General features: G+C 38.8%; 1 protein-coding gene across 1 annotated transcript in view; it reads left to right on the plus strand.

Moving 5' to 3' along the window:
- Window positions 1-3,661: 3,661 nt before the first annotated feature.
- The window catches only part of LOC149263081 (uncharacterized), a 118,916-nt gene continuing 97,762 nt past the window's right edge, over window positions 3,662-24,815 (plus strand). The window contains 6 exon segments of the mRNA XM_089425738.1: window positions 3,662-4,156; window positions 4,158-4,343; window positions 4,571-4,726; window positions 6,855-6,912; window positions 8,747-8,880; window positions 9,026-9,144. Of these exon segments, the coding sequence (XP_089281864.1) occupies window positions 3,692-4,156; window positions 4,158-4,343; window positions 4,571-4,726; window positions 6,855-6,912; window positions 8,747-8,880; window positions 9,026-9,144 (1,118 nt within the window). The 5' untranslated portion in view covers window positions 3,662-3,691.

A 24,815-nucleotide genomic window follows, 5' to 3' on the forward strand; every position in this document is an offset into this window, starting at 1 on the left:
CCCAAACCGGTTAGAATCTGTCCAAACCATTGGTCTGGGTCTTGGAGATCTCATGTGGCTTAGGCTCCCCACCAATTTTCATGGCTATGAGCCACATCGATGCTACCCTAAATCAACAAGAGCCAGCATCCCAACAGTCCGATTTACAGTTACTTGGGCCTGCGCAGAGAGCCATCACTAGGCTCACTTGGGAGCTAGAGGAAGGAATTGTAGAGCTGGAGCTGGTCGGGAGTAGTAGGAGATCACTTGGAGGGCCATTTGAGGAGGATTGTTGGAGCTGGGAGAGCAGAGATTGATAGGATCAGTCACTGCAACAGAATTCGAAATTGGAGAAGGGCCAAGCTGTGAAGGATCAATTTTGAAGGTTGGAACCAAGGGAAACCCTTTCTTGGTTTTTCTTGGTTTTGGGCAAGGATCACGCTTGTAAAATTATAGAATTTTTTGGGCAGATCTAAGGGGTCAAACAGGGGTCCCAACTCAGCAAGCAGCTAGAGGAACTAAGGGGAATTTGGGCAAAATTCCGAGGTCAACATTTGGCCAATTCCGTCATGGGTTTTTCTGGGTTTAGGCCAAAGAGCTGAAATCTCATAATTTTCTAAGCACGGGAAGCAGTGATTCCAGTCCTTCGAAGTCAGTAGACATAGCACTTTCTGGGGCATGGTAGTTCAGTTTGGTGCAGCAGTTATAGCAGCTTTAGTTCAACATTTTCTCACCTGGGTTTTGTCATGCTTGTCCATTGAAACAAACCCAAGTACACCATTCTATTTTACTATTGTATTTGCTCCTGAAGAAGTAATGAAATGGCTCAACAATTCTCTATTTCTAGTGTTTCCATGGGTGGTTAATGTATATTTCGTTTTTCTGATTGCTGGATTGTTTCATGCTTTGTATATCACTTACATTCCTGTTTAAGAACATTACACTCATCAAAGGCCCTCCAATCCTATATAGGACGAAAGGATCTTGAAAGTTGAAATGGTCTCAAAGGGACTAGCCATGGTCCAACCAAAATAAGACTGACTCGCCATGACACATGGTTTAAGATTCCTATCGTGCCTCACATGGCTGTTACATAGCTTTGAATTGTGAACTTGGCTTACAATGGTGTTTAAGAATACTGCAATGAATATGTAGGTACCCTTACTAGAAAAGGGGTAGTAATTCTAACCTCGTTGGATTTGATATGGAGAAAGTAGAATTTTAGATCTCACTCAAAATTTAACATACTTCACAATTTTCAGGATATCAGGATATTTATTTTTTGAACTCTGTCATGACTCATGACCCTAGTAAAAATGTACCCATCACTCAAACAAAATCTCGATTTGACATGTACGCTGTTTTTATCTTATTTTAACACTTAGAAGGTGATATTGATGATAAGAATCCCAATATAGGCAATGATTATGATGATATGTAGGGAATTGCTTTAGCATGAATTTTTTTGGGACTCTATAGGCCATCAAGAGCTTTGTTGACATTTTTTTGGTTCAGAGATGTATTGCATTCAGTGCTATTTTGGTTATATGCAACCTTGCTATATATACAAGACCTTTTCATATTTGTGTATAATGGTTTGGATTGATATGGATGCACATGAATACAGTTTTTTTATTTTTTTACAAAATTTGTATATTTATGTATTTTTTGGGCTATTGTTTGTTTTGCTCCATTTATTTTTTTATCTTTTATTTTGATTCCTTTGGTTCTTGTTTGGTTCCCAGTTTTGCGGTTGACTGGTTAAATGACTGGTCTGGTTCTGATAACATTGTTGTAGGCTATGTTGGTAGACTGTATTTATGGAGGGTGTAGTTCTTGCAGGGTTCAGAAACAAAGGAAAGACTCAAAAAATGCAGGGAAATACCTTGTAGGGCTGTTTTTCAATCATAAAAATTGTATTTTTTAATTGTTATTATTCTGTCTTGTTATTGGCGATGTGTTTTTCTTAGTTTTTAGGGGATGTGCAGATCCCACAGAGTCCCAGTTAGATGTGAGGGGGTTGGAAATGGCAGGAGTTTCCTACAACTTAGCATTGTATCAATGATTCCAAATAAAATAAAATCTATTCAGTATATCCCATAAGTATCTTAAATTTCTACATATTTATTGTATATAATACAGATTCAGTTGGATGAATAATAGCAAAATATGTGGACAATGACATAACTATTATTGGATTCTGATGGATTCCTTGATTGCTTTGATAGTTTGTTTGAGGACATGTTAGATAGCATGCTTTTTAATAAGCCCCAGTGTTGAACTTTGGGTAAGTCTTTTTTTGGATGATGGACAAGAGTATACCCATACCTGTTGGACTAATATATTTCTTTTGACATTAAGCTATCTGTTGCATGATCTATGATCTGACTAAGTGTTGAAACAGAAAACTTGGATGCAAATATCATTGTTGGGATTGCAATGGATAGAACTTGCACTGATTCCCAGATCACACAGCACTTTCCACAGATGATGGAGGAGTGAAAGAACTTGCTCCATGTCCTGTTTTGCTGTGCATGACCATTGAGGGGAAACTGAACTTATTCTCTTTTTCCAGGTCAGTTTTTCAAAGTACTATGCTTGTCAAAAGGTCTCCTCATTGTCTCTCAGAGTCAGTAGGTCTTAATAAGTTATATCTTGTTAGATCTAAGACTGTTGTCATCCATAATGTAGATATAAGTCTTCCGGATTAATCACATTGTTAGGATTGATGTTTTGAACCAACTAATGTGGTTAAGCATTTTCTAAGTTCTATTTTTTTGGAGATGTTGTTGAGACATCTTCCACTATTGGTTATTCATTATCCTTGGGAAATGCAACAAGAAGTTTTGAGTTGGGTAATTGAGTATTTCAATACAATTCAATTTCAATTTCATGTATATTGTTTAAGTTGACTAGATTTTGAAGTTGTTGAATTTACTTACAGAATTGATGAGACATGGCACGTACCTCAAGTTGTGTTTGCACCGGCAAATGTTCCCATCCCCATTCATTTGCGGAGGGAGGCAAAAAAGGCTCCGAAGTTAAAATTTCTAGTTCTGCATCTTTGGATTTGGAGATGCTGGCAACAAAAGAAGATTCAAATGCTAAAACCCTCCCCAATTAATAAGCAGGAAAGGGAGACGGTTAAGGTGGAATATTCTAGTACTTTTGAGCCACAAAAAGCTAGTGATGTCATAAAGCCAATCCCTATTGAAAAGGGTCCTTCCGTAACTCCAGCGGGAAAGGATACTGATGTCATAAAGCCAATGCCTATTGATAAAGCACCTTCCATAACTCCAGCTGGAAATTCTACTGATGTCATAAAACCAATCCCTATTGACAAAGCCCCTTCCATAACTTCAGTGAGAAAAGAAATAGATGCAAGTTCTGGAATTTCTCAAGCAAGCAAGCATGAACATGATTTGGTGAAGGTGAAAGTTCCTAATGAATTTCAAGGTGGGGAAAACCTATGATGCGCTGCAGCCAGAGCTCAATGATAAACCCACCCCCATTACAGTCAAAACAAAAGAAGCAGATATAAATGCTAAAATGCCTCAAGCCAGCACCGAGGTCCTTGATATCGAAAATGTGGAAGATCTTAGTAAGTTTCAATTGAAAAAGTCTAATGTCCTGTAAAGCCAATGCCTGGTGATGAATCCTTTTCTGTGAGCAATCAACCCAAGAAAGGCAGGATATCCAAAAATTTGCTGGAATGTTTTCTAGTGAAGCAGGTACCTTTTTTCAAACTATACCTAAAACCTCTCTTTCTGAAGACACAATTAGCACTTTTGCAAGTTCTGCTGCATGTGTCCCAAATAAAAGTGGTTCAGAGGTTGGGGCTTTCCCAAGATCTGAGTCCATTTCTACACGAGCAAATGAGTCTGGAACTAGCTTTTCGACAATGAGCAACTTAAACAGTACTTTTCCTAATAAAGCAGTTTCAACTGGGCCTTCAAATATGAATATTCTAGGAAAAGGGTCTGTGCAGTCCAGTGGACATTTCTCAACTTCAAGTATATCATCTTCGAAGTCAGTCTCTACTGCAGGTGGAAAAATGGGTTCAGGAGGATTGAAGGATGCTTATCATGGAAAGTCAAACCTCCCGGGAGCTGTTGGTGCTTTTTGTTCTACTAATTTTCCAACTACATCTTTGTCTGCTAGTGCCATTCAGTCTGGAGCAAAAGCAAAATGTTTCTTCTACTCCCTTGTCAGAAGTTTCTCGACGTACAACTGGCCAACCGATTATGCAGCAGAAATCAGAATCTTTGAAGCCATCAGGTGCATCCAAGGCAGATGTTCAGTTGACTGGCCGACCTTTTGGAATCTCAGAGATTGAGGCTGATTTCTCTAGGGAGCTTGAAAAGGTAAAGTTTGTTTCTTGAATTTTTTTGTTTTTTGTTTTTTGTCTTTGCTTACTGCTTCTGGGACTATAATTTAACTTATCTTCTTCGCATGAATTAAATAATTGACCCTCTTCTTGTGGTCATTCAATGTTTTCAGGTTTGAAGTAAGACTTGGTGTTTTCTGTGTTTAACATGTTTTCTTTTGTGCTTAACTATAACATAGTTAAAAGTTTGATTTTTCATTGTAGGTGAGAAATATGGCAAAAGAAGTTGACGATATTATGTCAAATATTGAAGGAGATAGAATGGTCTCAAAAGCAAGCAATGCATCCTTCAAAAAGCACTTAGTCATGAACATTGAGGATGGAATCAAGAAACTTTCAGAAAATTGTAAAGCATCCAAGGTAATTGTTAATTTTCCACTGTTCTATGCTTAGTACAATTACTTAGCCCAATCTTTTCTTCAATTATCAATCAAATTTAATCTTCCAATGATAAATAGCAATTGTAGATAGAACAGTAAATGCAATCTACAATAGAAGACAGTGAAGAGCAAATAACGAGACACAAGATTTGGTCAAAGACCAGGGAAAATCCCCACAAGGGGAAAACCCTTTGCAAATTCTTCTTCTATTTGATTGTCATCAAATGTTCAGCAGAGAGATACAATATTCCAATCCAATAATGAATCAAAGGACAACAACTTTGACCAATCAATTCAACTAACCAATATTCAATGAGAGATGGAGTCAAATTTGATCCAAAGTCAAAGTTTGCAATTTTTGGTCAAAGTCAACAGTAGTCAAAGATGCCCTAACCAGTCAACATTCAGCAGTCAATCAGCTTGGTCAACAGTCAAAGAATTCGGCCTTCCTTGCTGGTCAAAGTCAAGTCAAAACAACCCCAAAAACAGCTTGGTCAAAGGAGAGAGAACTTGTGGTTAAACCTGTGTTCAAACTGCAGACAAGGGTCTGCGGTCAACCCAGTCAAACAGCCCAGAAAAGTTCGGTTCCTCCACAGAAAAATTCGGCCTCCCAAGATCGAAAATTTCCAAGTCAAAGTGAGTCAAAATGGCAAGTCAAACTTGGTCAACAGTTGCCCAAACAAAAGTCAACGCAGAAATTTCAGATTGCCCTTTTTCCCTTCGCACATGTGAGCTCGGCTACCTTGCTTCAGACCTGTATGAACCAATCACAAGAGGAGAGAGAAGAGAAGATGTGTTGATGTGATGTCCAAATGAGGTTGCCTTGTTGTGTATTTATATGCTTCTTTGGAGACCCAATTATGACTTTAGGTCGACCTGAACTTTTGTGTACTTGTGGGTTTTTCATTAAAAATAATATTTTTCCTTGACCAAATTAAATTCTTCCAAGGGCAAAGAGGGTCTTCTTTGGATGAGGAAGGCTGTCCAAAGGAGGGAATTTGTCCCTGAGATGTCAAATTAACAGTAATTACTCAAGATTCACATGCCATAATTTCTTAGGAATATGAAATTCTCTCTCTCTCTCCATTTGTATTCATGTGTATATGAAATCTAAATTCCTATACTAGCTGTCTAGTTGTAAGTTTCAAAAATGCTTTTATGATAAATCATAGGAATAACAGAATGCCAAGCAACTGTGAATATTTCTGTGGTTAGTTTATTCCTTCTGTGCTCTTTTTAACACGTTTATGCTATTTGTTGTAAGCTCTTTTTTAATAGTTGTATTGCTTGTTTATAAGCAACTGGCCACAGGGCTGCATTTCTGATACTTACAATACCGTGGTCACAACTTAACTCTTGTAATACATTAGATAAATAATTTTGAGTTTATTCATCTCAGTACTGCTTCGAGTAAAACCTGTCACATTGTGCTTGTAAGACACTTTGATAGTGCAGCTTAAAGACCAACTTTCAGCAATATCATTGTCAATCCTTGCTTCTTGTAAGAACTTTTGAATGAAACTTCTGGTTGATGCAATGCTTATTTGTATTGTCAATAGGCCTCTTTGCTTAATGGCTGTGCTTTCACAAGCACTGTTGGCATTATTTGTTGTTAATTTGGTTTATCTTAAAACAATCTCTGTATGGGCCTATATTTTGGTATATAATCTTCACACTACTTCAGCTTAGACTTTAATCATCTCCATTGTTTGTGCTATTTTCTTTGTTGCACCCTCTGCTGAAGAGAGATTATATCTAAAATACAATGGTCGATCTCAAGTTCAATCGTTGCATCCCTTGAACTTGAATAATATGGTCTAGGTATGCCAAACATTCTTTTGGAAGAACGTTTATGCTTATATTTTGTTTATGATATGAATATTTATTATTATCATGTAGGTAGTTCTGTGCCAAAGTAAATGTTCTGAAAGAAAAACTTTTTTCGCCTTTTTGATATATTAGATGTAAGTTAGATGGGAAAGAAAGAAGAAGAAATGTGACTACTTGTAGTTGTAAATTGATGATGCCTCTACAGTCTAAAATATTTGATTTTTAAATGCTTTACTTCAGGTGCAATGTCTAACAATCTGACATTTTCTTTTATTCAGGAAAGATTGGAGGAGCAGTTTCTTAATACACAAAATCTTCGTGACAAGACCATGCAAGGTTGGGTTTTCATATAAGATATGCTTTGGTGATGATATTGAGTGCCTTTTCTTCCTGCATGCGAAATAATTCTTCTTTTGTTCAGAGGTAGATATCTAAGTGTGGTTGCCTGTGAAGCCTTAAAGTAGAACTATTTAATTACTAATGCTAAATTGTGCATTACCCTAATTACTTTCCTTCTGGTTGGGACATTATTAACAAAATCCCAAACCCCTTGTTCCTCCAACACCACTGCTATCCTTTCATGCCATGAACAAAAGTTGGACGCACCGTCCAATCTGTCTTCAAATCTGAGACCCTGATATGCCATATTGACAAATCGAATTGTTGAATACAAATCACACTGCCGGAAACAATGTGCATTGCCCAAAAACCATAATGGCCAAATTGATCTGATAAACTCGCTCCCTCTGAATCATAGAATCTGCTCTTGAAGATAAAATCTGTGCTTGGTCTTCAATAAAAAACTGAGCTCTGATACCATGTTAGATTTCCTTAAAACCCAGTAAACTGATTCACAATTTTCTAAGTGTAAAAACCAGAAATACAAATAACTGCATTATGGAAACTTAAATCACAAATACATTGAGTTTTCTAACTTAACATGCACAGCGGAAAATAAATCAGAAGACAAACACATCAACACATAGAACACATATATACCCAGGAAACCCCAACTCCGGGGAAAACCTGCAATGCTATGTGTCTTTTATTTTTCTTTAGTAAAATGATTTTTCTTCGTGAATTTTACAGCAAGGGAAACTTCCCTTTTATCATAGGAAAACACTTGATCACCCACCAAATAAATCGATCCCCTTTCCTGCGCGTTCGATCTGCAAAACTTTTGTGGAGATCAACTAATCTGTCCACTCGTGTGAGCGCAAGTCTCCTCTTCTGTGCGCACATGCAAATAGAAAGACTGCGTTGGGGCTATAAGAGCTTGACCCTCACTCAATTTCTTCTACTCAGATGCTGAGTCACTGCGATCTGCTGAAACCCTCGGCTCTTCCTTCGCTGATCTGACACACACTGCTTGTGCTCAACTGACTTGCCACCAACTCGCTCTATCTCCTCTTATAATTTTGATCTCAACCCTAATCTCCTTCTCAATGGCTGAGATTAAATTGTGATCAAGGGCTAAGATTAAATCATAAGTTAACTTAGGAATTTTTAATTTTTCCTAAGTCTAACTTTAGGAATAGTTAAATAATTAATATATTGCTGAGGTGGCTGTCTTATGGGTTCTTCTACTAGCCTTAGCACCTAGGCAAGCAAAACCCTTATTTCTCTACTCCAATCAACAGGTTTTAGTTTTTTTTCAAGGAATATGGTGAAAATGGAACGCCTTCCTTGTTTTGATCAATTGATTACGAGTTATGGACCTAGTTTCTGTGCTATCATCAAGAGAGGATTAAATTGCCATCATTCTATAACAGCCAGTTATTAATGCACTTATATTCTACAAAATAGGGGAAGAATATTACTTTTCAAGATTTTTACTTTGTATTATTACATGCAAGGTAGACTATAAGAGAATAGTTTTTTCAAGACTTCTGAATTTTTTGCAAAGGTTTGTTTAAAGTAATTTTTTTTTCTGTTAGGTTAGTCAATGTAGTCTTTATGCCTTTCTTAGGTGAAAGCACTGAACTTTGTGATCTGATTTTTTTCCATGTTATTAAATGTAAGGTAAACTATAAGAGATTTGTCTTTCATGAAATTTTTAGCTGTTGCAAAGATTTGTTTGAATGGATTTTGATTTCTGTTAGGTTTGTCTTTATGCCTCTTTGAAGTGATAGCGATGAATAGTGTGATTTGTTTCCTTGCATTTTGTTAGTGGATGCATGGCGAATTTACATGCAAAGCATTATTAAGCAAGCTACAGATATCCAATATCAATATCTACGGAGTCGTCAAAAGTTGAATCCCGAGCTGGAGACAAAGCGCCAACGGATATTGAAAGAAGACCGGGTTGGGCCATGAATTCTTATAATATTCTTAATCTTATTTTCTATTTGTAAATTGGCCTTCTGGAAACCTTTTTTCTTTCTAAATCAATTTGTTTAATATTTTGTATCTTTTTTCTTTTTCTAATTTTAAGTTTATTGTTTTACAGAGGTTAAAGCGCCAAATTATAGACTTGGAAGGGCACCTTCAAAACCTTGAGATCAATAATCTTGAAGAACAACATGATGGGGCAGGTAGAAGGCATCCAAAGCAATTACAAAATGCAAGGTATGATGCTTGAATCCAGGAAGCATTTGTTCTTTTAGAGTCTCTTCACATTTGACTCCAAAAATGAAATTGTTTGCATGCATTCCTTCTTGTAAGGATTAATCAACATTGGACATGCCTGTTAGGCATAAATATTGCTATAATATGGGTGGATTCCATCTTTCCTCGTGTCATATTGGTCTTTTTGTTAATTGTTGAATGTATTATGAAAATATGCTTTCTAAACTTAGGTTCTATCAAGTGAAGTAGGAAGAGATATCTGGTTCCTTTGATCACACTCAACAACACCACTCAGAACCCTACTGGCCCTACCCTCTAGGATGGATTGAACATAGCTGTTGTACGCCTCAAACTAGCACACTTTAAGTTGTAAATCCCTAAAACACAAGTGCAACATTAGGGGAACTAAAAAGGGTTGTTCAAACTCAATGCCATCACAACAATGTCTTGTTTTCTCTTACTTTGGCTGGCTCTCTTTTGGCATAGGGGGCATCTCTAAGTATAAGATTATCTTTGGAAATCGAATGTATGGTGGACTGAGAATATGCCTATCCAACGTGGGAAAATTGAGTCTAGAGGATTACTAATATGGTTCAGGTAAGGTGAATGGAGGTAGTGAGTTATAACATGGAAAAACTTATCTATGAATGCTGTGACAGACTGCTGGAAACTGATAATATGTAGGATCTTCCAAGATAATCTACTTTTGTGCATGCATTACTAAGAAAGGGTGATTCTACTACAAATTGAAAATATGTCATACTTCTCAAAGATATGATACCAGCAAGATTATTCAGCTCGATGGTGAAAACAACAAAGGAAATGGCTAGGAATCACGTCAACCCAAAACCCTTATCCAATGACAAAGCTGCCCTAAAATGAAACCCCTACTACAACAGAATTTTTGTGGATTTTCCAGCAATGAGCAATATGATTTAACAAGATATTTAACTAGGCTCAAAGATTTTTTTTATGTAATCCAACCGTGCATTACAAATGAGAGGTCTTCTCTTTATATCGCGTTTAGGCCAAACCTCTCTTACAGTAAAATATGTCAAGTGGATTCTATATCTAGTTCCTTTTGGAGAAAAATGTATGAACAAGCTTCTGGTGCCATGTGTCAACCTCTCTTGCAAGGTACCCTCATGAGTTATACTGCATAGGAAGCGGTCCCGACATCTCCTTAACTCGTTCTGGTGTTTTTGCATTTCTCCGAGCTTGGGAATTCTTTCAGAACATCCCCGATTCATTGGGAACAGCTTCAGGATCGTGGGAGTATTCTGTAAACTTCTAGTTTATGAAAATGAGAGCTTGGGAGCAGTTCCCTTGGTGTTTCCTTTGTACTAAGTCTTTGTGTTGCAGAAATTTAGTAAAGTTCAGTCCACAATTCACCTTTGGACCTACACGCCATTGATAATTTATTTTTAACCTGTTTTTATGTGGCTTGGGGAAAGAGATATTAGTGCAATATGCTGTTGTGGGAGCCCTTTGTGGCTATCGAATGAAGCGAACAAAGTTCTTTCTATAAATTAATTACTCCAAAAGACTTGGAATGTCAAGATATCCATTTAGGATATAAATATTATATATGAAATGTGTGAATAAGAATAAGAATGATAATGAATGATTTACAAATGAGAATGAGAGGCTTGCTTATATACCAAGCAAGTGTCTCTTCATGAAGAGTCATGTCCTATTAGAAATGCCTCTTCAACCTAATTACTAACTTAACTAACTATTATTTATGATTATTATCTTTTACATTATATTTATATTATTTATATATTTTTATTTGTTACATTGCCTCCTTCCTCAAAAAGATTTGTCCTCAAAGCTTGTCGATGAAAAAGGCTTGATCTCCTTTTCGGCTTCGAAAGTCTTTCTATCTCGGAATAGTCATCCTCGTCGATACAAGTTGATAGGATCTTCTTAGTGACAAACAAGATTGTTGCACTGAGAAGGGATCAGACCATCCTAGATTAATCTTCTGTGTAGTATTTTGATCACTGGAATTTTGTAACGACTTGTTAGCATAAGACTGGATTGAGATTACGTCACTGTTATATGGAACATCAGTTTGTTGTTTTTGGTTTGAATGGTACCGATACGTAGCATGGTTGATTCGTTTGTTCTCATGATTCAGATGATAATATGGAACTTTTTTGGTTTGATTCCTCCTTATTGGGCATGTGCCAATTTTTATATTTTCTTCTGGCAAAGATGTTGTTGAGATGGTTATGGAACATTCACTTGGGATGTTCATTGTTTGAACTGCAACATCTACGTGTGTCGTTTTTTCCACTGTCTTGTCTTCTTGAGTTGTCATATTCATTGGATCAGTATTTGTTGTTTTGTCATCAACTTGAATTCCTACATTTGATGGTTCCTTCTTGATAAGTTGTTGTACCTGGTTTTCTAACGAATTCTTATCCTTTTTAAGTTTTTTAATTTGCGTCAACAATTTTCACTATGGTTTTTAAGTCGGGAAACTTCTTCATTTTTATCAACAATGATTTTATTAATTTCGTTTTGCATATTTTGTAATACTTTTTTACCTGCTTTAGAAATTACTTTTGAAATATCTGAGATATCTTCTGGCGTTATTGAGTTTGGTTCCAGTGTAAAATCTTGGAGCGTTATTTTCTTCTTTTTGTAAGAAAATGTTAAAAACTTTTTTTTTGTATTTAGAATAAAGGAACTTAGAGTTTCCATCCATGGTGATCCCAAAACAATGTCACTATCGTTAGAATATAAGGTTTTCCCGGTGAATTGTGAGGTAAAAGTGTAATCTCCATTACTTAAGTGTAGATTGCTTATGTCATATTGTTTGCCAAAAATATTGTTTCAACTATATTTGATTTAGGAATCACCAATTGGTTAGCAAATTTAGGACTAACATAATTACTTCTTTTAGCAGGACAGATAGAGATTATGATGTCTCTTCCTGCGAGTGATCCTTTGATTTGAAATAGTGTGTAAACACATGTACTATAGGTTTTAGGAAACCTTTCATTACTAGTCTCCATTTTTGCCTTGATGTTTTTATGTAAACAATATGTCAACTGGAGCTATTTTTTATTATAAAATATTACTTATTTCTTCTATATATATTTTTCAAATATTCTCCTTTAATGTGGATTGTTAAAACTTGAATACCCTTTATTAAAAAAATACTCCTTTATATTGTTGCCCTCTATATATGTATGTATTTCTTTATATTAAGACCCCTTTTCAAAATAACTTTATTATCTTATAATAATAATAGTTTCACTTCTTTTTTTTTAATAATAAATTGGTCCTTTTTTTATATACTTAATTACTTCCTTGATAAATTTTTAATGTCACCCCACTTAATAAATATAAAGGTCACGTCTTTTCATATGACACGGTCACGATGTTAAAATACCATGGGCTATTACCATGGGTTGTTTTTAAAACCTCCGTTAAAATGTTCTCCACGTAAAAAGTAAAACATATTCCTTTGTTTTTTTGTTTTTGTTTTGTTTTTAACTTTTTAAAATACCATGGGCAATTACCATGGGTTGTTTTTTAAAACCACAAGCTTCTCCACGTAAAAAGTTTAAATATACTTGGAAAGATTCCTCTTATCTTTATTATGCACTTATTTTATTTATTTTTTATTTTCTTTTTTTGAATTTGATTTTTTTTTCTATATTTTTTTAATCTCTTTTTTTTATATGACTTTTTTTTTAATTAATAATCTTTATTATTATTTTTGTTATATATATATATATATATATATATATATATATATATATATAGCCAAAGGCTTGGTAGCGAGACGGAGAAACCCCAAATATCTAGCGAAATGCTTGAACTGCAATAGCAATAAAATTTGACGAAGAGTCAATTGCCAAAGACTTGGATCGGAGAACGAGCTTTGTGCACCGGTTAAGCAACCTAGAGGACCGAACTGCTCTGATACCAAATGAAGCAAACAAAGTTCCTTCTATAAATTAATTAATCCAAAAGACTTGGAATGTCAAGATAGCATTTAGGATATAAATATTATATATTAAAATGAATAAGGATAGAATGAATGATTTACAAATGAGAACGAGAGGCTTGCTTATATACCAGCAAGTGTCTCTTCATGAAGAGTCATGTCCTATTAGACATGCCTCTTCAACCTAATTACTAACTTAACTAACTATTATTTATGGTTATTATCTTTTACATTATATTTATATTATTTATATATTTTATTCTTTACATCGAATGTGCCTATGTGTCATTTATCTATTGTAATTGTTGGAACCGTTATTGAGTGGGGAGACTACCTTTGCACATTAGTCTTTGGAAGAATCTCTTTCAATCATGGTTTGCCTAGAGGTGAAGTCAACGTCAAGAGAATTGACCAGAGATTGAAGGTTTAGTTATGGGAATCGATGCCGAGTTGGGGGGTGGGGGAGATGCTTTTGTGCATTAGTCTATGGAAGAGTCTCTGTCATTTGCAGGGACTCAGGGAGATTGAAGCCTAGGCCAATGTTGGAAGAATTTCCCGAGACTAAAGGCTAAGTTATCGGAGTAGTGATCCTATGCATATTTGAAAACAATCTTTTTTTAGAATGATGTTCTTTTGTAATAAGTGTATATGCTTTATAATAGTAACATGTTACGTAAGTAGTGATAGTATAAACTGATAAATTATTTTATATATTTAAAATTTTAACATATTTATTATTTATATAAATTATATTTATATTAAAACATTATGTGATTTAGGTATATTAAAAATAATTGTTTATAATTATATAATTGAAAATTTCATATATGTTTAATCAATGTTATAACTTCTAATTTGATACTTGCTATCACAACCATTTCTACTCAACTACAAAATACATGCATAATAATGTTGTTAAATGAGTATCTATATTATCTATGAAAGTGTTGTAAAATTTAGATTTTTTAACTATTTATTGTTATTTTAAAATATAATTTTGCTACTCACATCCCCCCTTTTTCCTATAAATTTAGGTGAAATTTCTAGTCTTCCAGATGCTTGTATCCACATTCCCAATATTCTCACATTCTCAAAGCTCATGCAACATAGGTAATACTTCTTTTGATCAAACATTATTGTTCCTTGCTATATGTCTTTATCTTCCTTGGAATGATGACTCAATGCCATGTCTCTCATGTGGCTAGGGCACTCCCTAATATATGTGCCAATGTTCCCTTGAAGAGAGGATCTCCTGTAGAAATTTCTCATTTCCCACCCCGGTTTTCAGTTTCTCCTTATTTCTCCCGTATAGTTAAATGCCCTTTCCCATGACCATACATTTAACAAGCTGGAAAAAATAAATTTGCTGAAAACACAAATTCTGGAAATTTTACAGAATGCTGGAAATTGCAGAAATAAAAATCAGCAGTAATAAACAGCCATTAAAACACATGTAAACACTGAGATTTTTGGTCAATGTGACCCTGGAAAACCCCTCTACAACTCTTGGGAAAAACCAGTTTGAGAGCTCTTCTTTATTTCTGGAAAATGCCTTTTTACAGTAAGAGAAATATTCAGCAAAAATCAGCAAGCAAACTTTTACAACTTATCTCAGCCTTGCTGAAACTCAGCCTTGCTGAAACTCCGCCTTGCTGAAACTCTGCCCTGTTGAAACTCCGCTGTACAGACTTGCTGAAACTCCACCCTGCTGAAACTCCGCTGCTGAAACTCCGCTGCTGATACTCCGCTGCTGAAACTCTGCTGCTGAAACTCCACTGCTGATACTCCGCTCTGCTGAAACTCCGCTCTGCTGAAACTCCGCTGCTGAAACTCCGCAGCTCACTGTCCAGAAATCTCCCTTGCTCTCTTGCTCTCCTTCTCTCAATCTGCTCATGAAAGAATTAATGACCTTTTCCTCCGCCGCTGCTGATAGTCCCCTCTGCTGAAACTCTGCTCTGCTGAAACTCCGCTGCTGAAACTCCGCAACTCACTGTCCAGAAATCTCCCTTGCTCTCTTGCTCTCCTTCTCTCAATCTGCTCATGAAAGAATTAATGACCTTTTCCTCCTTTTCCTCCTTTAATCTAACCCCAAGTGACTTTTGGGTGATCCAAGTGACTTTTGGGTGATCCCTAAATCCAATGGCTGAAATAGATTGAGATCTAAGGCTGAGATTAAATGCTCATTTAAATCTCACTTTTTATTTTTTTAATTCACCCCACTTTAATAAAGACCCACTTAGTCATTTATTTCCAAAGTCACTTTTCCTTTCTAATTTTTCATTGACTTTATAAAAGTCACTTTAAAATTAGACTTAGTAACTTTATCACTTAAAGTCATTTTTAAATTAGATTTAACTTTATAAAATTATAAAGTCACTTTAGGAGAAAAATTAAATTCTTTTGGACACTTTTCCCTAGGCCAAAGATCAAAGCCTAAGGGAACCACCTATCCTCCGGTACCAAATTTCAACACTCCCTCTTACCGAGGAAGGTGTTCCTCACCACACCCATCTTGTCTCTGAAGTAGACATGCTTGCCCCGTGGTAAGGCTTTGGTAAGAATATCTGCAACTTGCTGATCAGTGGAAATATACTCAAGCTTCACAGCTCCTTTCTGAACATAGTCTCTGATGAAATGATATCTAATCCCGATATGCTTTGACCTATCATGAAATACTAGATTTTCCGTGAGTTTAATGCAACTCTGATTATCACAGTAAATCACTGAAGGTGTCAACGACTGACCAAATAAGCCAAACAACATCTTGCGAAGCCAGATAGCCTCACAACTAGTTAGACTGGTTGCCATATACTCTGTTTCCGCTGAACTCAGTGCTACTGACTGCTGCTTCGGCTGAACCATGACACTACTGCTGAACCCAACCCAAAACAACACCCTGAAGTGCTCTTCCTATCAGAAGCACAACCTGCCCAATCAGAATTAGTGTATCCTGCCAATCTCACTCCATCTCCCTGCCTATAGTCCAGACCATAATCCACTGTCCCCTGCAAGTACCGCAAAATGTGTTTTGCAGCCACCTAGTGAACCTTCCTAGGCTCACACATAAACTGACTCATCGTGTTGACTGCAAAACAGATATCTGGTCTAGTGTTGACCAAATACATCAAGGAACCAATCAGCTGCCTGTACAATGTGGGATCCACCAACTCGGAATCCGAAGCATGAAGCTTCTTCCAGTTGGTGATCATCGGTGTCGACATGGGTCTACAATCCTCCATGTGGAATCTGCTAAGGATGTCCACAATATACTTCCCCTGCCTCAGGAAGAAATGCCCCTCCTCCTGCCACACCTCCAAGCCCAAAAAGTAATGCATCAAGCCGATGTCCTTCATCTCAAACTCCGTCGCAAGATCTCTCTTGTAGTGCTCTATGAGTCTCTCTGGACCTGTAATGACCAAGTCATCCACATACAGCACCAGAATAAGAGGCTCCTCACCAATCACAATAAAGTAAAGGTTCGGATCTGCCTCACTCTTTGTGAAATCCATCCCCTGCAAATATGTATCTATCCTGGAGTACCAAGCTCTGGGAGCTTGATTCAGGCCATAAAGGGCCTTCTTCAGTCTGCACACATGGGACTCCTTCCCATGCACCTCAAAGCCCTGTGGCTGCTCAATTTACACCTCCTCCTGTATGAAGCCATTGAGAAATGCAGTCTTCACATCCATCTGGTTGTTCTTCCAACCCATCTCTGCTGCTATCGATATAATGGAGCGGATCGAAGTATATCGAGCCACGGGAGCGAAGGTCTCCTCATAATCAACTCCCTCTACCTGGGAGAACCCTCTAGCCACAAACCTTGCTTTGAATTTTGCAATGCTGCCATCTGCAACATGCTTTACCTTGTAAAGCCATCTGGAAGTAACCACGGATTTGCCCTCAGGCCTCGGCACCACCTCCCAAACATCATTCTTCATGATAGAAGAATACTCCTCCTGCATGGCCTCTCTCCAGACCTGCTGGCTAGCTGCCTCCTCATAGCTAGAAGGCTCAGAGTCAAGGATGCTGGTAACCATTGCCATATAGCTACAAAACCTCTCAGGTGGTCTACTCTCTCTGACCGGCCTCTTCGGCTCAGCAACAATTGAGGCATCTCTCAAGGTGTCCTGAAGCCACTTGGGTTTCCTCTTCCCTGAGCGCACTTCTCCCACCGGAGAATGAAACTCCTCCTCCTCATCATCATCAGGAGCCTGAACTCCTGACTGTCTGTCTGCTGTCCTCCTACCTGCACCTGAACCTGTAGAAGCTGAGGTACCGTGTGAACTGTCCATTAGTGGACTCCCTAGTGAACTGCTCTGCATGCTGCCCGGAGCACCACCCCTCTGGCTCGGTGAGCCACTGCTCACTGACGGACCTGACATCCTCATAGATGTACCTCCTGATCCTCCTGATCCCTGCCCACTGGATCCCTGCGACTGACTCAACTGCTGCTGAGGGTCTGGCTGATCCAGATACTCTAACTCCCGTGACCTCCTAAAGGCCCTGTCCTCCTCGAACTTCACATCCCGTTTGACAACAACTCTCCTCTGTGCAGGAATGTAAATCCGAAAGGCCTTTGAGGTCTCACTGTAGCCACAAAGATACCCTTCTCTGTGGTGGGCTCTAGTTTGGTCCTCTTCTCCTTGGGTATATAGGAGTATGTAATGCATCCAAAGATATGAAGATGACCAATATCAGGCTTCTTCCCAGAGAAAGCCTCCTCCGGAGTCATGTGCCCCAAGGCACGATGTAGATTCCTGTTCTGCAAGTAAACAACTATGTTGCAGGCCTCTGCCCACAAGAACAATGGCAACCCCTGATCATGTAACATGGCTTTGGCAGCCCCTATGATGGATCTATTCTTCCTCTCTGCAACCCCGTTTTGCTGGGGGTTGTAAGGAACAGTGAACTCCCTCCTAATGCCTGCCTCCGCACAATAGTCAACAAACTCTCCAAGGGTGTACTCTCCTCCATTGTCCGACCTCAGGGACTTGATCTTTCGACCTGTCTGTGTCTCTACAAGAGCTCTGAACTCCTGAAACCGCTTGAAGACCTCACTCTTGGTCTTCAAAAAATAAATCCAGGTCCTCCTGGAGTGATCATCAATGAATAAAACATAGTACTCATATCCACTCAAGGAAACATGAGACATCCGACTGCTCACATCGGAATGAATCGAATCAAGTATCACAGTCGCTCTGCTGTCACTGCTGGGAAAAGGGGATTTGGCAAACTTGCCCATTGCACAACCTCTGTAAGTATCAAAGTGATCAGTACTGAAATCTGGCACACCTGTAGTGATCTCCCGCAATGTCGTCAAGGCTCCATGATACATATGTCCCATCCTGCGGTGCCAAATCTCACACAGCTCAGAACTGCTAGCTCTGCTGTCGGTACTACTGCTCAATGCCAAAAGGGGCTGGAATGCAAACTTGTACACCTTTGCATGGCGTACACCTATCACTCTAGCTGAATCAGCTGGAGTGCCCCTGGGATACATCAACACCTGTCCTCCCCTGAACAGTACCTTATATCCTCTGTCCTCCAAAGCTGAGACGGATATGAGGTTCTTCCTCATCCCTGGCACATAAAGAACTTTTGACACTTTCAAGGGAGGTTTGGACTCCCTTTGAAATGTCAGTGTCCCCACCCTGACTGCTCTAACAACTCTGTCACCACCGAGTACTACCTCTATATCAGTGCCATTCTCTGAAAGCTCTGAGAAGTACTCACGGACTCCTGTCATGTGACGTGAAGCCCCACTGTCCACATACCAGATACCTGAAGATGCTCCGCTAATCGAGGGAAAAGCATGCTCCCTCTGAACCTGTGTGGCAGGTGATCCTGCACTAGAGGACTCACACATAGTGATTGCAAACTCCCGGTCAAAACGACCTGCAAAGTCCTCAATCTCTGCTGAAGCTGCCACGTCCTGGTTCTTCCCCTTCTTCTTCTTCTTCTCCGGACACACAACTGCATAGTGTCCCATCTTTTGACAATTCCAACACTTCACCTTGGAATAGTCCTTCTGTGTGTTCCCCTGTTTACCTTTACCTTTGCATTTGCCCCCACCAGTGCTTGTGGAAACCTGCTTTTTCCCTTTGCCTTTCTTGCCTCCTGCCACCAGTGCTACATCCTCATCTTGCTCTACTGGCTTGGCTGCCCCAAGCTGACCTTTCCTGATCTCTGTTTGAATGCAATCATCCCAAAACCTCTCCCATGTGGGAAGGGTCTCACGTGCACAAACCCCATCAACAAAGTTCAACCATGAACGGGGGAGGCCATTCACTGCAATCCACACCAACTCAGTGGGTGGAATGGCCTCTCCAATCGCTGCCAACTCATCTCTCACATTAGTAATCTTTGTGAGATATCCAGCTGCACTATCATTACCCATCTTAATGTTCTTCAGCTTCTCCTTTAGGATCATCTTCCGGTTCTCATTGGTACTCTGGTAGAGATTGGACAATGCTGTCCACATCTCATGGGCATTGCTCTTTCCTCTCACATGAGGAATGCAATGGTCTTTGATTCCGTCTAGAATCAACCTCTTACCCTTGTTGTTCTTTTTATTATAAGCTATCAACTGAGTAGCATCAGTGGGCACAACAGGGTTTTGTGTGGTATGCACCATGATATCCCAAACTTCTGCCTCCTCAAAGATACTCTGCATTCTCTCCTTCCAAACGCTGTAATTTGTATGCCCATCCAGCCTATCCTCCACCCTCAATCCCAATGACATCCTGCTGTCCTAAAACTGAAAAATAGCACTGCTGTAGTAAAGATAAAACTGCTGTTTATGAAAAAAATCAGCTTGCTGGAATTTTCTGATTGAAAAATCAGCAGCTGTAATTTTTCCTTTTTGCTGTCCCAAACTGCCCTTCAGCACTCAAGCTCTGATACCATGTAGAAATTTCTCATTTCCCACCTCTGTTTTCAGTTTCTCCTTATTTCTCCCATATAGTTAAATGCCCTTTCCCATAACCATACATTTAACAAGCTGGAAAAAATAAATTTGCTGAAAACACAAATTCTGGAAATTTTACAGAATGCTGGAAATTGCAGAAATAAAAATCAGCAGTAATAAACAGCCATTAAAACACATTTAAACACTGAGATTTTTGGTCAATGTGACCCTGGAAAAACCCCCTACAACTCTTGGGGAAAGCCAGTTTGAGAGCTCTTCTTTATTTCTGGAAAATGCCTTTTTACAGTAAAAGAAATATTCAGCAAAAATCAGCAAGCAAACTTTTACAACTTATCTCAGCCTTGCTGAAACTCTGCCTTGCTGAAACTCTGCCCTGCTGAAACTCCGCTGTACAGACTTGCTGAAACTCCACCCTGCTAAAACTCCGCTACTGATACTCAACTGCTGATACTCCGCTACTGAAACTCCGCTACTAAAACTCCGCTGCTGTAACTCCGCTCTGTTGAAACTCCGCTGCTGAAACTTCGCTGCTGAAACTCCGCAACTCACTGTCCAGAAATCTCCCTTGCTCTCCTTCTTTCAATCTGCTCATGAAAGAATTAATGACCTTTTCCTCCTTTAATCTAACCCCAAGTGACTTTTGGGTGATCCCTAAATCCAATGGCTGAAATAGATTGAGATCTAAGGCTGAGATTAAATGCTCATTTAAATCTCACTTTTTATTTTTTTAATTCACCCCACTTTTTTTTTTTTTTTTGTAAGCTACGGTGGAATCCATTCTATTACTCGATAGAAATTAGAACATTACATATTATCAGTAAAGTATCAAAAACTCGCCCACATGGGGAAACCGGGTGATAAACCACCTATAGTTTCTGGTGGCAGCCCAAAAATAAAAGGCCCACAATCTCAGAATCTTAGCTAGCAGTACTAAACAGTCATTAGAGTTTCTAAAGCTATTAATCTGCAAAAAACAAGTATCTTTCTCTTCATATCTCAAACAACTACAGCTAAAAAGGCAATGAAAATTTTCCAGCATATCTTAGTTTAGGCAGTGTCCGTGTCTGGAGGTTGGCTTGTCCCTCCCGCAGAATCACGTTGCATGCTCTGCAGCTGATGCATGGCCTCCATTTTATCCCCCTGACGCTCCACAGCAACGCAAATGAAGCTAAGCTCTCTGCGAAGGTCCGGTTCTCCCTTGACTAGCTCCACCATCTCTTTTGCCACCTGCTCGAGCGCCTTTGCCAATAACCCCTTCATCACCCAGTATATGTGAAGTGACTGTTTAAAGAGCGTCATTCGCCCCTGGTATGACCAGGGTCGTGGAGCAGGGACTTCCATTCTTCCATCTCGTCAGCGGACTGATTCTGGAGGGACTCCTCCTCCAAAAATTGCATAACTTTTCGAACCGCGGGATCAGACTCTCTCTGGAATGTTCGTTCCGCCCTTCTAACTCTGTAATTCACGGTATGCCTTGTCTTTTTCTCAGGATTTGGCTTCTGCCCCGAGACCTCGCCTTCCCCCTGCGTCCGCTTCCTCCGGCCCCAACCTCTTTTTCTACTCACCTCCATTTCCTCAGCCAGGCTTCCCGCACGGTTCCTCAGCCCCGGGCTCCGCTCCTTCTTCCTTTCCGGTTCAGAGAACCCTTCACACTGCTGGTGCAATTCCTTAACTGCATCCCTTATCTGCGTGGCCGACCATCCCCCATCACCACCCCGCGGGAGTTCCTCCTCCGACTCATCATCAATTTCCCAAATTTTCATCGGGGGACTATCCTGGGCAATGCCCTTCCCTTTCTTATCCTGCACCTCCGTCGCCATTCTCAGGTGTTCCTCCATCTCCTTAGTCCGCTGTCTGGTCTCCATAATACGCCTGCTTACTTTGCTGGGAGGTCTCTGTTGCTCCTCGCGTTCAGTCCAGGCCAGACGGTTCTCCAACACCTTACTCGCTCCTCTCCCAATTTGGAAACAAACAAAGGTCCGGTCGCCTTCCCCAAAACTGATATATGTAGGATTTTCGACCTTCTCGTACCGATTATCACCGGCGATCAAATGCCGCCATCTGTTGTCTCGGTTGGCAGCATTAATTTAATTCACCCCACTTTAATAAAGACCCACTTAGTCATTTATTTCCAAAGTCACTTTTCCTTTCTAATTTTTTATTGACTTTATAAAAATCACTTTAAAATTAGACTTAGTAACTTTATCACTTAAAGTCACTTTTAAATTAGATTTAACTTTATAAAATTATAAAGTCACTTTAGGAGAAAAAATTAAATTCTTTTGGACACTTTTCCCTAGGCCAAAGATCAAAGCCTAAGGGAACCACTTGTCCTGCGGTACCAAATTTCAACATCTCCTTGATTCATATGCAAAACCATGGGTAATGATTGTTCTAACAACTTCTCAAAGAAAGTGCACCCTAGAATTGTGTGCAAGGAGGGTTTTTGACCACATAAATACTAAATTATTTGTCCAAAAATAGACTTCTTGGATAGATGTGAAAATGTAGTATGCCATCTTAATAAATGTGCTAAAGTGCAATGATGAAGGGAGTTCTCTCCTAGATGAGGGAGTCAACAACCTTTAGATTCCAAAACAATGCCAATGGTAACATATGAACTATGGTGCTCCTCAAACCAAGGGATCGTTCCATCTAGAAATGCCAAAAGGATGCCCAAAATACCAAAATTAATTATGGCACCTTCTCCAACAGGCCAACTAACTTTGCAAAATTGGATCTCATGGATTGGTGTCCAAATGTGGGCTTTGGTTGTTAAAACAACTAGCTTATACCTAATTTACCCTCATCGAATGTGCTAGTAAGTTTAACACCATGTGCATTTGACCAAACCAACTCCAATAACCCTCAAAGAATGTAACCACTTTAGAGGAGTCTGTCTGGTGGAGTACTCCTCAAGAAAATATTTGATTCCTTTGAGAAACAATGATGAATGCCAAGGTAAGGTAAGCACCCTCTGAATTTCTCTTGTGGAAAACCCTTGTTGCACGTCTTTCCCCTTCTCTTCAATCTTTGAGTGCGAGGATTAGGTCCTAAGTCTCACTTGAGATCAATGGTAGAAATTAGATCTAAGTCATTTAATAATTTAATTATTTATCCTTAAAAACTTGGCCTAATAGTCAACATTAACTAATTTAATAATTAATATACTTTTGCTAAGTTAAACTTAGGAAAGAAATCATAACAATCACTTACTCCTCTCAAGTAAGCACCTAAAGAGGTAATCTAACATCTTTTGCATGCTAGACATTGGGTAGAAAATTTTAGTGTGCTGTAGCCCCTCCAGTTTCAGTTTGTTTTACACATTTTTTTTAATGCCCAACCCCATGATACATTTGCATTTAAAACATGAATATAAAATTCAAGAGAAACACTGCTAGGCTACTACTACTTTCTCCTTTTTCACTTTCAGCTGATAAAATAATTTAGCAAACACACACACAAATTTAAGACACTTATTTTTGGTCAATCTCAGATCCTGGAAAACCCCTATGGGGAAAACCAGTTTGAAGGAGGATTTTATTTGCTTATCTCAGAGAATTTATGACAGCATTAATTACACATCGAAGTACTTATCTCTTCCCTTGAAACTGGAGCTAATCTCCTAGAAAATCAAATTGCTGCTCAGAAATTCATGCATATTTCAGACACTTTTTCTTCCTCATACTGCATGCCACAGGTCTGCAATTAATGCCTTGAATTTCGGTCCTGTGCTAAGCAATTATTACCCTAAATTTATGCGCTAGAAACTTCTGCAATTCCCCCTCAAACTGCATGCTCAACGGACTGCTTCATTAACCTCAATTTCTGCGCTGTTGCGGCCTTAAAACTTGTGCCTCAGACTCAATTTTATCTCCTCAAAAAACGGGCTTGTCAGACCACACTAAATGCTGCTAGAACCCCCTCGAAAAATGCGTTGAAACTCTGCCTGCAACTTCTGGGAATGCGTACCATTGTTTCAGCCTGAAAATGCATGCCAGTGCTCCTTGGGGTTTGAGCTATAGCATTTTCTCCTTGCTGTAAGTCTCATCTTAAGCAAACAATCTCTGTTATCAAAGCCTCCTTGCTTTCTCCTCTCCTACTTGCTCTTCTCCAACACTTGCACATGAAGAAAATGAGTTCACTTTTCCCTTTTGTCGTCCTTTTTAGTCTCATAATGATGAGAGAACCATATCCCTAACATCAAGGGCTGAGATTAGATCTCAGCTCTTCTTGATCAAGGGTGGAGATCTAATCTCCCGTTGACCCCTGTCTCTCCCTTTATTAATGAGCCTCCCTAGACACTTTATGACTTGTTTTTGTACCTTGTACTTTTTTTCTCATAAAGTCACTTTAAAAACATAAAGTAACTTTAATATAATAAAATACCATGTACTTTATGTACCTCATAAAATGACTAAAAGGTCACATGACTTTAATAACTCATAAAGTCACATTAAAAATTGGGTTTCATGTGTTTTCCTAGGCCAAAGGCATAAAGTACTAGGAAACACCTCCTTGGTACCTTTTTCTCAACACTCTCTCTTACAGAGGAAGTTGTTTCTCATCACTCCCATCTTGTCCTTGAAATAGACATGCTTGCCCCTTGGCAAGGACTTGGTGAGAATGTTTGCAACTTGATCTCTATGTGCTTTGACCGGTCTTGAAATATTGGATTCTTCGTGAGTTTAATACAACTCTGATTGTCATAGTATATCGTAGTTGGTCTCAGCCTCTGACCAAATAAGTCACACAACATCTTGTGAAGCCAAATAG

The sequence above is a fragment of the Pinus tabuliformis genome, chromosome 6 (genome assembly GCF_031772625.1).
Source record: "Pinus tabuliformis cultivar Carrire ecotype Pingquan chromosome 6, CPIR1, whole genome shotgun sequence".
Taxonomy (NCBI): domain Eukaryota; kingdom Viridiplantae; phylum Streptophyta; class Pinopsida; order Pinales; family Pinaceae; genus Pinus; species Pinus tabuliformis.